The sequence below is a fragment of the Tupaia chinensis genome, unplaced genomic scaffold (assembly GCF_000334495.1).
Source record: "Tupaia chinensis unplaced genomic scaffold, TupChi_1.0 Scaffold145367_1, whole genome shotgun sequence".
In the NCBI taxonomy this organism is placed as follows: Eukaryota; Metazoa; Chordata; class Mammalia; order Scandentia; family Tupaiidae; genus Tupaia; species Tupaia belangeri.
Window position 1 is genome coordinate 701,927 of NW_006205228.1, and position 17,182 is coordinate 719,108.

A 17,182-nucleotide genomic window follows, 5' to 3' on the forward strand; every position below is an offset into this window, starting at 1 on the left:
TTTTTAAGTAATGGCCCCTGGGACCAGCAGATGGTGTAATGGTTACATTGCTGGACTCCCACATAGTCGACTATGGTTCAAGTCCCAGACCTGGCAACTTAAAACTCACGCCAGGTGCATGTGTGTGCATGCCCAAGATCCCTAGAGGAGAATGGAGAAGAAGGGATTGTGGTGTGGCCATCCCCCCAGGGGGTGATATCTTGCTTTCTGTCTCTCTGTCTCTCTCTGTCCCTTCGGCGAGGACACATGCCCTATAGCAAAAATCTCTCTTTAAAAAAAAAATAATAATAATGGCCCCAAACATCCCAAATCTGAATAAATGGAAAAACAGATTCAAGAAGATCAAATAGGACCAGCCACATAGTCCAGTGGTTAAGAGAGCTGGATCTTACATGACCAACCACAGTTTGAATCCTGGCCTCCACAGCTTGAAAATTATGCAGGGTGAATGTACACGCACATCCAAAATCCCAGCAGGGTGGAGAAGAGATTGCAGCATGATCCCATTGCATGATGCTTTCTCCTTTGCCCTCACCCCACCTCTCATTCTGGTGAATGCATATAACCTTGAGCAATTTTTTTAAAAAAGAATATCAAAGAACTCCTACTAGAATAAATCCAAGAAAGTCACATAAAGACACATTATAATCAAATTGTGTAAGTCAAAGAAATTACCTTGAAGCAGTGATAGAAAAGCAATTCATCACGTACAAGGGCACTTCCATGAGATTAACAGCAGATTTGTCAGCAGAAACTGCAGGTCAGAAGGGAATGGCATGATATATTAGAAGTGCTGGGGTAGGTGGGGGACAGACTGATGACCAAGAATACTGTTTTTGTTTTTTGTTTCTGAGAGGTTTTTGCTATAGGGCATGTGCGCTCGCCAGACAGACAGAAGAGAGAGACAGAGAGATAGAAAGCGAGAAATCACCCCCCAGGGGGGATGGCCACACCGCAATCCCTTCTCCATTCTCCTCTCAGGATCTTGGGCATGCACGCACACACACCCGGCGTGAGTTTTAAGCCACCGGGTCCGGGACGCGAGCCGTGGTCGACTACATGGGAGTCCAGCGACATAGCCATTACGCTAACTGCTGGTCCCACAACCAAGAATACTGTATCAGGGAAAACTGTCCCAGAAAAATTAAAGGGAGTGGGGCTGGCCCCATACCCTAGTGGTTTTGTGAACCAAATCCCAAATAGTTGACTATGGTTTCAATCCTGGCCCTAGCAGATTGATTAACAAGCTGGGCATGTATTGTCTCTGCATACCCAAAATCCCAACGGGATGGGGAAATGAAGGAGAAAGAATTGCAGCATTACCCCAATCTATCAGCGGGGGTCGGGAGGCAGGGCAGTGGATTCTCTCCCTCTTGCTCTCTGTCTCTTTCTGGCAAGTACATGCACCCTCTGGCATGTAAAAAAGTTAAGAAGAAATTAAGAATTTCCCAGAAAAACAAAATCTGAAGGAGTTTATTTTCACTAGATCTGCCATACAAGAAATGCTAAAAGGAGTCCCTCAAGTTGAAATAAAAGGACAGTAGACAGCAGCACAAAGTTCATATAAAATGTAAGTTTCTCAGGATTGAAACAACTTGGCAGGCTCACAATGACAATCTGTCAAGGGTTGAAAAGTAGTTTGTCTGAAAGCAGATTTTAAAAGCAATTTCTCTTTGAAATAACTTTTTTGTATTACCTAAGAAGCATCTTGATACCATGGCAGTAGCAGCGATAAAATGGGTGATATCAAAGACAACTTTGAAGCATCTCTTTCCAACCTAAAATGGAGCTTCATATTGTGTTTGTCATATATCTACATATTCTTCTCTTCTAAATGACTATAATTGCAAAGTGGAACTTGCTTTGACATCTGATGGCAACAATAGTAGCTACCACCCATCTGTGGACATTCCATATGAACACACGAAACCTATCCCTAGACCAGATCTTATGCATAATAATGAAGAAACACGTGACCAAGTGCTGAAATCCAGATTAGAAAAGTGAGCACTGTGAGCAAGGACCCATGACAGAACAACTTAGCGAAATGTCCTTCACTACCAAGAATCATTGGTATCCTCACGGACAGTATCACAGACATCGTAAGAAACTGGACCCTCCAAAAGACAGATAACATCGAGGTTCTCAGAGGAATCAGAAATGTGCTTCATTTGTCATCTAAGAAAACCCTATGTGGTGTATTCACTAATCGCTTATATAATAAAATAATAAAATTTCTTTTACTATATATATTATATATATGTGTGTGTGTATATATATACACATATATATGTATCTTGTATATATGTGTACATATACCTGTATATATATAGACACTCGCATATATACATATATGTGTATATATGTGTGTATCTATATACACATGTATATATGTGTGTATATATACGTATATATATACATATATACGTGTATATATGTATTAGTATATATATATACATATATATGTGTATATATGTACAGTATATATATATACATGTATATATATACATATATACGTGTGTGTATATATATATATATATATATACACAAGATTCTCTGGTAAAGGTAAAAATATGGATAAATACAAGGGGATTTCAAAAAGTTCATAGAAAAATACAATAAAAATGAGTTATTTTGCTGCAAAAAATTTTAAAGTCACACAGTTTTCTTATAATAGTTATTTCCATGAACTTTTGGAAGATTCCTTGTATAACCTGTACTTCTCATTTAATTGAAATAGCAAAAACTTTATCTATATAAATCTATGCTAATGGTATATAATGTATAAGATTTAACTTATGACATCAATACCATGTAGTTGGGGAGTGGTTCTATAAAGGGGTAGAATTTTGGCATGCAATTGAAGTTAAGCTATTACCAGTTTAAAATAGAATGTGAGGAATCAGCAGGTAGCGTGGTAGTTCAGGCGCTGGATTCCCACATGGTGAACCGTGGGTCAAGTCATCCAAACAATTATGATAAATAAATAAAGAAATGTTTAATAAACAAATAATTTTTTAAAAATAGAATGTGATCAACTTTACACTATTCTATGTCATTGCAGTGGTAACTACAAAGAAACTATAGACTATACACAAAGGAAATGAGAAGGGAATCAAAGCATGTCACAATAGGGATCAGGAGATGGCATAATGGTTATGTCACTGGATTCTCAAATAGTTGACCATGGTTTGAGTCCTGGACCCAGCAGCTTAAAACTCCTGCCAGGTGTGGGTGCATGCGTGCCCAAAATCTTGAGAGAAGAATGAAGGAGAAGGGACTGTGGCATGGCCGTCCTCTCTGGGAGGTAATTTCTCACTTTCTGTCTCTCTGTTTTTCTCTGTCTCTCCAGTGAGTACACATCCTATAGCAAAAAGCTCTCTAAAAAAAGCATGTCACAACAAAATAATCAATGAAATACAAAAGGAGACATACAGAAAATGATTTTTAAAAAAATAGCAATAGTAAGTATTTCTCCATCATGAATTACTTAAAATGTAAACAGATTCAACTCTTTAATCAAAAGAAAAATGAGCTGAATGGATTAAAAAACATGCTCTTCTCCACCTTGGGGATTTAATTTGTTGCAGTCTCCTTCAAGCATTCTGCTGAGCCTGGATGTTGAGTTACCACTTATTTGTTATGACACAGGTATTAAAATTTCTTAGTACTGTATCATTTGTATGTGTTTGTGTAAATAAAGCATTTCTTTGGGACCAGCAGTTAGTGTAATAGCTGTGTCACTGAACTGCCATTTAGTCGACTGCCGTTCGAGTCCCGGACCCAGTGGCTTAAACTCACGCCAGGTGCGTGTGCATGTATGCTCAGGATTCTGAGAGGAGAATGGAGGAGAAGGGATTGTGGTGTGGTCACCCCCCCCTCAGGGGTGATTTCTCGCTTTCTATCTCCCTGTCGCTCTCTGTCTTTCTGGCAAGTGCATGCGCCCTATAGCAAAAACTTCCAAATAAATAAATAAATAAAGCATTTCTTTGATTTTAAAAAACCCACATGATCTAATTACATGCTGTCCATGAGTAACTCATTTTATATCTAAGGATATGCATAAGTTGAAAGTGAAGGGATAGAGAAAGATATTCTATGCAAATGATAAAATATTAGACAAAATAGACTCTGAATAAAAAGGGGTTACAAGATACAAGGAAGGACATTGTATGATGGTTAAAAAAAAAAGTCAAGGGACCAGCAGTTAGTGTAATGGCTATGTCGCTGGACTCCCATGTAGTCGACCATGGTTCATGTCCTGGACCCGGTGTCTTAAAACTCACGCCGGGCACGTGTGTGTGCGTGCTCAAGATCCCGAGAGGAGAATGGAGGAGAAGGGATTGCGGTGTGGCCATCCCCCTGGGGGGTGATTTCTCGCTTTCTGTCTCTCTGTCTCTCTCTGTCTGTCTGGCGAGCGCACGCGCCCTATAGCAAAAACCTCTCCAAAAAAAGAAAAAGAAAAAGTCAATTCCCCTAAAAAGATACAGCAATCGTAAATATTTACATGCCAAACATCCGCGTTCCCCTTTTCCATTGCATTTACCACATGCTAACATCCTATATAGTACAATTATTGTTTTAAAGAACTATGTATTTTATTTTATTTTATTTTATTTATTTTTTAATTTGCTATAGGGCACATGCCCTCACCAGAGAGAGAGAGACAGACAGCGGGAGGGAAAGTGAGAAAGCAAGCCACCAGGTCTGGGATTCAAACCCAGCCAGCTATGTGGGAGTCCAGTGCCTTCACCACCACACCACCTTCTGGCTCCTACAGTACATTTATTTATGATGTTTTTTGTCAATCCCCCCATACACATGAAGGTGAGAATGTTTGCCTCTTTTGTTCATTGATTCCCAAGAACTGGAAGAATGAAATTTTTCAGTAGAAGTTTGCTGAATGAACAGTGCTATGTTATATGAGAGTATGAACAGGAAATTTCCAGAACATAAGAGAAAGAACACCAAACTTGAAGATGAGTGAGGCTTTGCAGTAGAGGTAAGACTTGTGCTAAGTCTTGTAGCAAATCTGAGTGACTGACCAAAAGACCTAAGGTTCTAAGAGCAAGTAAATGACAACTACAAAAACATAAAACACACAGAACTGCGAGTACAGAGGCATAGGACACAAGGATGGTACATATGGCCAGCTGGCAGCATGGTTCCACATGGCCAACTGTGCTGAGTCCTGGACCTGGTGGCTTGAAAAACATGCCAGGTATGTGTGCGTGCATGCCCAAAATCCCAAAAGGAGGGAGCGATAGGAAGGGATTGCGGTATGACCATCCTCCATAGGGGAGTGCTTTCTCACATTCCCTCTCTCTCCCTCCAGTGAGCACAAACACCCTCTGACAAATTTAAAAACAAACAGAGCAGTACATATGGAAAAAATGGAACATTTGGCAATAAATATTGGTTGTTGATAACTATTTAAGCTGGGTGATGGGTTCTTGAAGAATCATTATATTACCTTTCTTTTGTTTATGTTTTATTTTTTCCATAATACAAAGTTAAGAATAAACAAACTACTTTTTAAATGAATGTACAAAGACAAAAGAATAAATATTTTCTACACAGGGGACATGTGGTTAAGAGCCACATGTAACCACAGCCGAACTGGAGAAGCAATACGTGGTAGTAAAAAGATTAAATACATAAAAAGGAATATAGAAGCCAATATTTTATTTAATTGTATGTGACAACTCAAACTAGTTTAAGTGTAAAGGGGAATTCAGTGGTTCACATACTTGGGAAGCCCATAGGTGTACCTGGCATTAAAAAACAGCTATATCAGCAGGTCACGTGGTAGTTAAAGCACTGGACTCCTACATGGCTGACTGCAGTTCAAGTCCCTTACCTGGCAGCTTGCTTTCTTACTTTCCCTCTCTCTCTGCCTCTCTGGTAAACACATGTGCCTTACAAATGAAAAAGAAATAACAATAATAATAAGTTAATAATTCTAGGAACAAAACAGAAAAAGCAACTGGATCTAGAAACTTAACTAATGTCACCAGAGCTCTGTCTCTGTCTCATCTCTTTCTTTGCCTCTATTACACTTCATTTTTCAGATAGGCCTCCTCCAAGTAATGAGCAAGATAACCACTGATAGCCCCCACCTCAAATCCTCCCAACTTGTAACCCAAACAGAAAAACAAACCAACAAAAGTCCTTTCTCTTCCAATGTCTGTGTACAAATCTCAGAGAAAACTCATTGTCTTGACTTGTATGGTGCACCCCTCCCTGAAATTTCTGTGGTATAAGAAGATGGAGTAACATGATTGGCTCAAGTCTGGAATAAGTTCCAACAAGTGGTGGGGGATGGGATAGTGACTACAGGGAGTGAGAGAGCACTGAGACTGATAGTTTCACCAGGCCACGTGGGGCAGGGCAAGAAAGATCGTCCTAAGGAAGGGATAGTATCAGATCCAGATAACCAATATGTTCCCCCAAGGATGGCTACAATTGATTTTATAGATGGGGGAGTAGGAGAGTGGATTGAGGGGTAAGAGAGAATGAGGATAGGTAGAGAGGCCTTACTTTTCTCTCTTTCTTTCTTTTTCTTTCTTTTTTTTCTTTTTTTGAGACGTTTTTGGTATAGGGTGCGTGTGCTCACCAGAAAGACAGAGAGACAGAAAGCTAGAAATCACGCTAGCCCTATTATTATTATTTTTATTGCCAGAGAGCATGTGTGGTCACCAGAGAGAGAAAGATAAAGAGAGATAACGCACCCCCGCAATGGGGCATGGTCATACCACAACCATTTTTCCTCCATTCTTCCCTCTTACCAGAATTTTGGGTACTCATGCACACACACCCACGTGTTTTTCAAGCTTCTGGGTCTGGGATTAGAACCCTGGTTAGCCATGCAGCATTCAGCTTAAGCTCTATGCAAAGGGCCTGACCCAAGAAGGGATAACTTCTGGCAGAGCAGGTCTATATCAATGAGTTTTCTTCTATTGTTCTAGTTTCATTCTTTCTGCCTATGAAAAATAATGAGGACCCCACCCTAATGACTTTATCACACCCAAAGGCCCCACTGTGGGACACCGTGACGGCATTAACTTTTCACTTAACACTTTATAATACAACCACATCATGACACATGAACTTTTGGACGACATTCAATCACTGGCCACTAAAACCAAATTATAAAACATGAACCTTTGGGGGACCAAACACACTCAAACTGTAACAGGGCACTTCAGTCTTCTGAGGTTAGTGAGCAATGAAAGAGTTGGGGACACTAAGAAGTAGAAACAAGATCAAGACCCAGGATGAACACAGTCCCTGAGACTTATAAAGCCAATAGGAGTGTTGTACCTTCTGCTGTTTACCACACAACATTCTTTCCCTCAGAACAGTTTTACACACATCTTCTCTAAGGGTCTTTCAGTATATTTCAGCAGTATCGCGCTATTCCTTTAATGGTATGATCATCTGTAGCATTCACTGGCAAGTGCTCAGAACTTACATTTTAGGAAGGAGGAGACATGTCTGGATTACATTGGGCCAAAATACAAGCACTAGAAACCAGCTGTAGCTCAGTCATCTGTCTCCCCCATGAGCTTCACAAAAAAAAAAAAAAAAAAAGAAAGCCATTTCATATTCACATAAATAAATGCCCTTTTTCTTAGTGCAGGGCTCTCCTTTAAAAAGAAAGAACAAATAGCCAACACTGAAGGTCTACAAGGGCCTTTCCCTCCTGATGATGAATCTTCTCACCCTTTGTCTGTCTACACAAGACAAGAAATACAAGCTATAAAAAGTATGCTTGGGAACCAGCAGTTAGCGTAATGGCTATGTCGCTGGATTCCCACGTAGTCGACCATGGTTTGCGTCCCAGATCCGGTGGCTTAGAACTCACGCCGGGTGCATGTGCATGCTTGCCCAAGATCCCGAGAGGAGAATGGAGGAGAAGGGAGGCGGGCGTGACCATCTCTCCTGGGGGGTGATTTCTCGCTTTCTGTCTCTATGTCTCTCTCTGTCTGGCGAGCACACGCGCCCTATAGTGAAAACCTCTCAAAACAAAACAAAAAAAAGTATGCTTGGCTATACATTGTGGAAGGGAAAACAAGATAATCAGACCCCAATAGAAGTCCCTGACCCAGCTTTCCTAGGTCTACTACACAAAGTGGGAGAGAAAACTGAATGGGGTTCATAACTGCTCCCATTAAATGTGGACCAATTAATTTCCTGGAATCTGACTAATCTACTGAATTACCCCTCTCTGGGAAAAGGCAAAGACTAGGAGCAAAGGGGAGAGGGGAGCTAGGGAAACTTCCTGTTGCTCCTCAAAATGTGGGTCATGGACTGATTGCTTGTTAGAAATGCATCAACTTGGGAACCAGCAGTTAGCGTAATAGCTATGTCGCTGGACTCCCACTTAGTCAACCACGGTTCACGTCCCGGACCCGGTGGCTTAAAACTCCAGCTGGGCGCATGTGCGTGTGTGCCCAAGATCCCGAGAGGAGAATGGAGGAGAAGGGATTGTAGTGTGACCATCCCCCCTGGGGGGGTGATTTCTCGCTTTCTGTCTCTGTGTCTCTCTCTGTCTGTCTGGCGAGCGCACACGCCCTGTAGCGAAAAAAAAAAAAAAAAAAAAACAGAAATGCATCAGCTTGGGGCTGGCAGATGGCATGGTGGTTAGGGTGCTAGACTCCCACATGGCCGACTGCAGTTCGTGCCCTGGACCTGGTGGCTTGCTTTCTCCACTTTTCCTCTCTCTCTGGTCTAATTAATAATAATAATAATAAAATAATTCTTAGAGAAATAAAGAAAGGCATCAATTTTAGCTCTACTCTAGGTCAATAGAATCAGAGTTTCATTTTAGTAAATTATCTAGGCAATTTATATGCACATTAAAGTATAAGAAGCACTGAGTTTCTGACTCCTAAATCCATGCTTAAATTTTCTGTCATTAAATCTTTGCTCACTTGCTACAATTGTGCTCTCTATATGGTCAACAGTTAATAAAAGAATAATTTGATAAATTCTTGTTGGCTCCTTTTTAAGGAGCCACTTGAAGGAAGGAACCCATTTCTGGGAAGCCAGAACACATTTACCAATGAGTGGCTTCGACGAAGACAGAAGCACACTAAGAACAAGCAAACAAAACAATTGTAGACATTCACACACAGCTTTGCTGAGCAGGACAGATGAGCACAGTAAATCTCCTTTCACTCCATCCCCCTACCCACAATATTCTCTGCCTTCCTCATTCATGCTCTCCTTCATCCAAAGCTGTACTAGGCTCTTCTGCTAAGTTCTACATACAGGATAGTACCCCATGGGTGATATGTCTCCTGTAGCCCTGTCTTTGATGGCAAAATCTTTTTTTTTTTTTTTAAGGGGTTTTTGCTATAGGGCGTGTGCACGCGCCAGACACAGAGAGTCAGAGAGACAGAAAGCAAGAAATCACCCCCCGGGGGGGTGGCCACTCCGCAATCCCTTCTCCTCCATTCTCCTCTCGGGATCTTGGGCACACACGCACACGCATCCAGCGTCAGTTTAAAGCCACCGGTCCGGGACGCGAACCGCGGTCGACTACGTGGGAGTCCAACGACATAGCCATTATGCTAACTGCTGGTCCCCAATCTTTTTTTTTTTTTTTAAATTTGCTATAGGATGCATGCGTTTTTCAGGAGAGGCAGAAAGAAAGGGAAAATAAGAAAGCACCCCTCGGGGGGATGGCAGTCCCTTCTCCTTCATTCTCCTCTTGAGATTCTGGGCATGCATGCTGGGGTGTTTTTCAAGCCACCGAGTCTAGGACTCAAACCATTTAGTTGGCCTTGTGGGAGCCAGCTTAACCACCAAAACCACCAGCTGGCCCCTCAAACCCAAAGTCTATGAGATAGTATACCATTAAGCCAGGACACAGTGGGAAAACAAAAAGCAATTTGGCACCTTTAATTAATACTTCTCACCTTTAGCTAGTTATGGCCAGCTTGACCCAATTCATCTCTATTTCTGATGGTAGCCAAGTCCCAGGTCCAGATCTTGATCCAGTATTTGCCTTTTTTTTTTTTGAGAGATTTTCACTGTAGGGCTCGTGCGCTCGCCAGACAGACAGAGAGAGACATAGAGACAGAAAGCGAGAAATCACCCCCCAGGGGGGATGGTCACGCCGCAATCCCTTCTCCTCCATTCTCCTCTCGGGATCTTGGGCACGCATGCACACGCGCCCGGCGTGAGTTTTAAGCCACCGGGTCTGGGACACGAACCGCGGTCGACTACGTGGGAGTCCAGCGACATAGCCATTACGCTAACTGCTGGTTCCCGTATTTGCCTTTTGTATCCTAGTAGACTTGAGTGACTTTACATATCAGTAAGGAAAATTCAGAGCCCCCAGCTCTCAGTTTTTTCTCTTTGCACTACCTGATACAAGACCTGAAAGTAAAAAGAGTCGAGGTTTGGCAAATATTTACAGATTAACTGAAGTTATGCCACAACAATATTATGAGATCCAATAATGATAGGATTTAATGAGTAATAATTAAAGTTACCATCTGCTGAGCACTTGCAACATGCTTCACAACAATCCTATGAAGTATCTCCAACTTAATAACTGAACACATTTGAAGCTTTTAGAGACTGGATAATTTACCGAGGAAGTAGCAAAGGCAGCATTCCATCCCATACCTGTCCCAGTTCAAAGCCTCTTAACCACTGAACTAATACAATGTCTCATTTCTCAGGAACCACTGTAAAGTCAGCCTGTGTGAGTAGAGAATCATTTACTCTCTCTGGGGCTCATGTGAGGATCAAATGAGATTAAGGATGATAAAGCACTTAGAAATGGCACTATAAAACATAGTGTGTAATTTAGTATATTAAGACTGTGTCCAACTGAAAGCCCTAAGTTCTCTACAAACAGCAACTTACACATGAAAATGTTCACCCTTACAATTAAAGATATCCCAGATAACTTGATATACGTTTTTCCTTTAGCCAATTAGAAAATATTTTTTAAAGTTCACTCTTGACGTTAGCAAAAATGCTGCAAAACTAGTCCATTGCTAGAGGCACAAGTTAGTATAACCTTTCTAAAGCAATGCATTTTAAGACTTTTCTTAAAAACTAATAAAATAACTTCTTGTATGAAAAAATAAACTAGGAAGAATTTTAAGTATAAAGATAATTAAGAGCATAGATTCTGGAGCCAGATTGCTTGGATTTAAATCCTAGTTCCACTACTTAGTAGCAGTGTGATCTTTGTAAGTCTCTGAGACTTAGTGTCCAAAGTGGAGATTAAAAACAGCACTTATCTGACTGGGTTATTGTAAGGATTTTATTTATTTATTAAATAATTATTTAATTTTATTTATTATTATTATTATTATTTTAAAATTTGTGATAGAGGATGTGCACTCACCAGAGAGAGATGGGGGATGGATACTGAGAAAGAAAGCTGCCAGATCCAGGACCTGAACCATGGTCGGCCATGTGGGAATCCAGCGCCTCAACCACCATGCTTCTGCTGCCCCTTATTATGAGGATTTTTTTGTTGTTGTTGAGAGGATTTTGCTATACATGCGCTCGCCAGAAAGACAGAGAGACAGAAAGCAAGAAATCACCCCCTGGGGGGATGGCCACACCACAATCCCTTCTCCATTCTCTTCTCAGGATCTTGGGCATGCACGCATACATGCTTGGCGTGAGTTTAAGCAACCAGGTCTGGGACTCAGTCCACGGCTGACTACATGGGAGTCTAGCAACATAACCATTATGCCAACTGCTGGTCCCATGGATTTTAATGAATTATTGTACATAAAGTGTTTAACCTAGTGACTGGCACAAAGTACACTGTGATTTTTATTATCTTGGTGTTATTTACAATAGCAAAATCTGACTATAGAGAAATGGTTGAACACATTGTAATACACATACAATGGAATATGATATGATTACAAATGAGGCATTGGGGCTGGCAGGTCGTGTGGTGGTTAAGGCACTGTACTCCCACATGGTTGACCATGGTTCGAGTCACAGATCTGGTTACTTGCTTTCTCACTTTCTCTCACTCTCTCGCTCTCTGGTAAGCACATGTGCCCTGTAGCAAATTAAATAAGGATAATAATAATTAATAAAATCAGATAAATTTTTTAAAATAAAAATGAGGCATTAAAAAACAATTTTGTCACATACAATGTAAAGTAAAAAGAGCAGGAGACAGCGTCACGGAGATAACACAGTATTGTACAAGACTGACCCACACGAGAAGGTTCCAGGTTTGCATCTAGAAACCTTTCTGAACACACCCAGTGTACACATGCTTGTGATCCAGGCCTGGCTAAAAAAGAGGGTGGATGGTGGTGTGAAGACTCTGTTGAGGCTGTGTGTGTGTGTTTCTCATAGAGGAAAAAAACGAACTTAATAAAGGAGGGGATGCAGCTGCTAGCATGGTAGTTAAGGTAACTGGATCCCATATGGCTGACTGCATAGTTTGAGTCTTGGACCCCCACAGCTTGAGAAACACACCAGACAGGTGTCATTCATGCCCAAAATCCTGACAGCAGGAAGAAATGGAGAAGATAGAATTGTGTGACCATGACCCCTACGGGATAATTTCTCACCCCCCTCCCACACCTCTCCCATCTCTCTCTGGAGAGCATACATGCCCTGTTGCAAAATTTTTAAAAATTTAAAAAGGGGGAAAAAGCAGGAATCAAATTATGTATGTTTTCTCATAACATTTATTTATTTATTTATTTATTTATTTATTTTAACTTGACCCAAGAGGGATAGAGTGAGAGCGAGAGTGAAAGGGAAAGTGAGAAAGCAAGCAGCCAGGTCCAGGACTCAAACTGCAGTGGGCCATGTGGGAGTCCAGCACCCCTAAACACCACACCACCTGCCAGCCCCAACCACTTAATGTCTGTTAAAAGAGCACTTCATAGGGCCAGCAGGTGGTGAGGTGGTTAAAGCACTGGACTCACAAATGGTCATTTGTGGTTTGAATCCCAGACCCAATGACTTGGAACTCACACCAGGCACATAGGCCGCAAAATCAAAGCCCTACATCCTATATACACCTGAGATTTCAAATCAGGACCTCTGCTTCTGTCTTCACTCTGGTGGATGGTCATGTCTTTCTGTTTAGCATGTTCAAATCTTGCATACCCAAAATCCACAGAAGAGAATGGAAGAGAAGGGATTGCAGTGTAACTATCCCCTCTAGGGGGTGAGTTCTCACTCTGCCTCTCTCTGATCTGTCTCTCTCACTCTCCGGGGAGTGCATGCATCCTATGGCAAAAACCTAACAACCAAAAAGCACTTCATGCAAATATAGATTTGTAATAACCAGCTGATACAAATTACGTCAAAATATTAACAACGGCTATATCTGATTGCAGGCTCTGGGTTTCTTCTTTATACTTTTACTGTATTTTCCAAAACCTCTAGTGCAGTGCTTACATTTTCATGGGCATACCAGTCACCTGAAAATCTTGTTTAAATGCAGTGTCCGGGCCAGAGGCTCTGGAATTTTGCAGATTCTGCAGTTCTAATAGGCTTCTGAGTGATGCTGATGTTTCTGGCCCATGGCCTACACTTTGAGTAGCAAAGTTGTAGAGCAGTTTATTTGAGCCAATCAGAGAGCTTATGAAAGTTCCTGATTTTGTAGGTCTGGAGTGAGAGCCTAGAATTTGCACTTCTAAATTTCTCAGATGCTGTGATGCTCCAGCTTAGGGAATGCTTCAGGTCTGTGAACTACACTTTGACAACCAGTGCGTCAGTGTTCATTTTTTTCTTAGCATCATAAGGATGCTCTATGATTCTTTTCTTAATTGCCTACCAAATCAAATCCAAACTCTTGATCTAACCCATACATCCAACCCAATAATCTAACCCAATCATTTCTCACTAATCCTATATAGGCCACAAAATCAAACCCCTACATCCTATACACACCTGAGATTTCAAATCAGGACCTCTGCTTCTGTCCTCACTCCGGTGGATAGTCATGTCTTTCTGTTTAGCATGCTCAAATCCAACACATCATTCAAGGCCCTCAAAGATCATTTTCTCGGTAAGGCCTCCTGGTCCACCACTCTGGAGAAAGCTTCCTTCTCCTCCCCTCCCAGGGCTCCAGGCACTTTCTGTTCCTCCTCAATGACATCAAGTCTACCAGCTGCAAATGGGGTGTCTATTCACCCTCTCCCCAGTAGACTGGGAGTTTTCTGAGAGCAAGGGGTACTTTGCTTGTCTTTTATCTCTTGACCTAGCAAATCCCTGGTAGACAGCTGGCCGGACTGGCTGAAAGAATGAATGAAGGAATAGGGCCTGCCGAGCAAGGGCATGTCACTGTCCTAGAAATGGGAACTAGAACGTGTGCACGCCAGCCCGGATGACCAACAGTAACAGGTGTTTTCCATCTCTGATGTCTGTGATTCATTCTGCACAGCTGTGCACACACTGAGCGCGTCAGCACACACAGGCGCCTGGAATACAACACCCCACACGTTGAAGTGTACACCGTGTTCTGGGCGCCCGGCCACACGTGGAGACATACCTCAGCTACAACCTGGATGCACAAAAAGCGGCCTTGGCCACTTAAAAGCATTAATGTCTTATTGCAAAGAAGCGGCTGCTATGGTTTGTGCCTAAGTCCCCTGTTCCCCGCTGCACCTCTCATTTTAGTTTTTAAGAAATCTATTGAGGTTGAGTCTGCGAGCATTTTGTCGCTGTCGTCCCTCTTCCTAAACACACAAACACACACACACACACACACACACACACAAATTTTTAAAAATTTAAAAAGGGGGAAAAAGCAGGAATCAAATTATGTATGTTTTCTCATAACATTTATTTATTTATTTATTTATTTATTTATTTATTTATTTTAACTTGACCCAAGAGGGATAGAGTGAGAGCGAGAGTGAAAGGGAAAGTGAGAAAGCAAGCAGCCAGGTCCAGGACTCAAACTGCAGTGGGCCATGTGGGAGTCCAGCACCCCTAAACACCACACCACCTGCCAGCCCCAACCACTTAATGTCTGTTAAAAGAGCACTTCATAGGGCCAGCAGGTGGTGAGGTGGTTAAAGCACTGGACTCACAAATGGTCATTTGTGGTTTGAATCCCAGACCCAATGACTTGGAACTCACACCAGGCACATAGGCCGCAAAATCAAAGCCCTACATCCTATATACACCTGAGATTTCAAATCAGGACCTCTGCTTCTGTCTTCACTCTGGTGGATGGTCATGTCTTTCTGTTTAGCATGTTCAAATCTTGCATACCCAAAATCCACAGAAGAGAATGGAAGAGAAGGGATTGCAGTGTAACTATCCCCTCTAGGGGGTGAGTTCTCACTCTGCCTCTCTCTGATCTGTCTCTCTCACTCTCCGGGGAGTGCATGCATCCTATGGCAAAAACCTAACAACCAAAAAGCACTTCATGCAAATATAGATTTGTAATAACCAGCTGATACAAATTACGTCAAAATATTAACAACGGCTATATCTGATTGCAGGCTCTGGGTTTCTTCTTTATACTTTTACTGTATTTTCCAAAACCTCTAGTGCAGTGCTTACATTTTCATGGGCATACCAGTCACCTGAAAATCTTGTTTAAATGCAGTGTCCGGGCCAGAGGCTCTGGAATTTTGCAGATTCTGCAGTTCTAATAGGCTTCTGAGTGATGCTGATGTTTCTGGCCCATGGCCTACACTTTGAGTAGCAAAGTTGTAGAGCAGTTTATTTGAGCCAATCAGAGAGCTTATGAAAGTTCCTGATTTTGTAGGTCTGGAGTGAGAGCCTAGAATTTGCACTTCTAAATTTCTCAGATGCTGTGATGCTCCAGCTTAGGGAATGCTTCAGGTCTGTGAACTACACTTTGACAACCAGTGCGTCAGTGTTCATTTTTTTCTTAGCATCATAAGGATGCTCTATGATTCTTTTCTTAATTGCCTACCAAATCAAATCCAAACTCTTGATCTAACCCATACATCCAACCCAATAATCTAACCCAATCATTTCTCACTAATCCTATATAGGCCACAAAATCAAACCCCTACATCCTATACACACCTGAGATTTCAAATCAGGACCTCTGCTTCTGTCCTCACTCCGGTGGATAGTCATGTCTTTCTGTTTAGCATGCTCAAATCCAACACATCATTCAAGGCCCTCAAAGATCATTTTCTCGGTAAGGCCTCCTGGTCCACCACTCTGGAGAAAGCTTCCTTCTCCTCCCCTCCCAGGGCTCCAGGCACTTTCTGTTCCTCCTCAATGACATCAAGTCTACCAGCTGCAAATGGGGTGTCTATTCACCCTCTCCCCAGTAGACTGGGAGTTTTCTGAGAGCAAGGGGTACTTTGCTTGTCTTTTATCTCTTGACCTAGCAAATCCCTGGTAGACAGCTGGCCGGACTGGCTGAAAGAATGAATGAAGGAATAGGGCCTGCCGAGCAAGGGCATGTCACTGTCCTAGAAATGGGAACTAGAACGTGTGCACGCCAGCCCGGATGACCAACAGTAACAGGTGTTTTCCATCTCTGATGTCTGTGATTCATTCTGCACAGCTGTGCACACACTGAGCGCGTCAGCACACACAGGCGCCTGGAATACAACACCCCACACGTTGAAGTGTACACCGTGTTCTGGGCGCCCGGCCACACGTGGAGACATACCTCAGCTACAACCTGGATGCACAAAAAGCGGCCTTGGCCACTTAAAAGCATTAATGTCTTATTGCAAAGAAGCGGCTGCTATGGTTTGTGCCTAAGTCCCCTGTTCCCCGCTGCACCTCTCATTTTAGTTTTTAAGAAATCTATTGAGGTTGAGTCTGCGAGCATTTTGTCGCTGTCGTCCCTCTTCCTAAACACACAAACACACACACACACACACACACACACACACACACACACAACCCCTTCCCCCTTTCTTCTCGGTCAGACTAGGCGCGTCTCCGAGAGCTGGATTGAATGGGAAAGAGCGCGGCAGTCTTTGTCATTAATCCTCCCCTCCTTCGGGCGAGTCAAGCTCCTTCCGGGTCAGCGACAATCACCACCACCCCAGACAGGCCCGCGGTCCCCCATCCCTGTAGCCCCAGAGCGCGCGAGGGCGGGGTCGCCACCGCCCGCAGGTTGCGGGAGGGGAGGAGGGCGGGGAGGAGGGCGGGCGGCGCGGGAGTGGGGGAGGGAGGGAAGGAGGGGAAGGCAATCGCAGGAGGAGGAGAGAGC

General features: G+C 42.6%; 1 protein-coding gene and 1 pseudogene across 1 annotated transcript in view; both read left to right on the forward strand.

The window, feature by feature from the left end:
- Window positions 1–1,716: 1,716 nt before the first annotated feature.
- On the forward strand, window positions 1,717–2,155 carry LOC114006022 (39S ribosomal protein L42, mitochondrial pseudogene; annotated as a pseudogene).
- Window positions 2,156–4,821: 2,666 nt separating this feature from the next.
- TTC9 (tetratricopeptide repeat domain 9) overlaps window positions 4,822–17,182 on the forward strand; it is a 51,317-nt gene continuing 38,956 nt past the window's right edge. Inside the window, 1 exon segment of the mRNA XM_027768065.1 lies at window positions 4,822–4,827. Coding sequence (XP_027623866.1) covers window positions 4,822–4,827 — 6 coding nt within the window.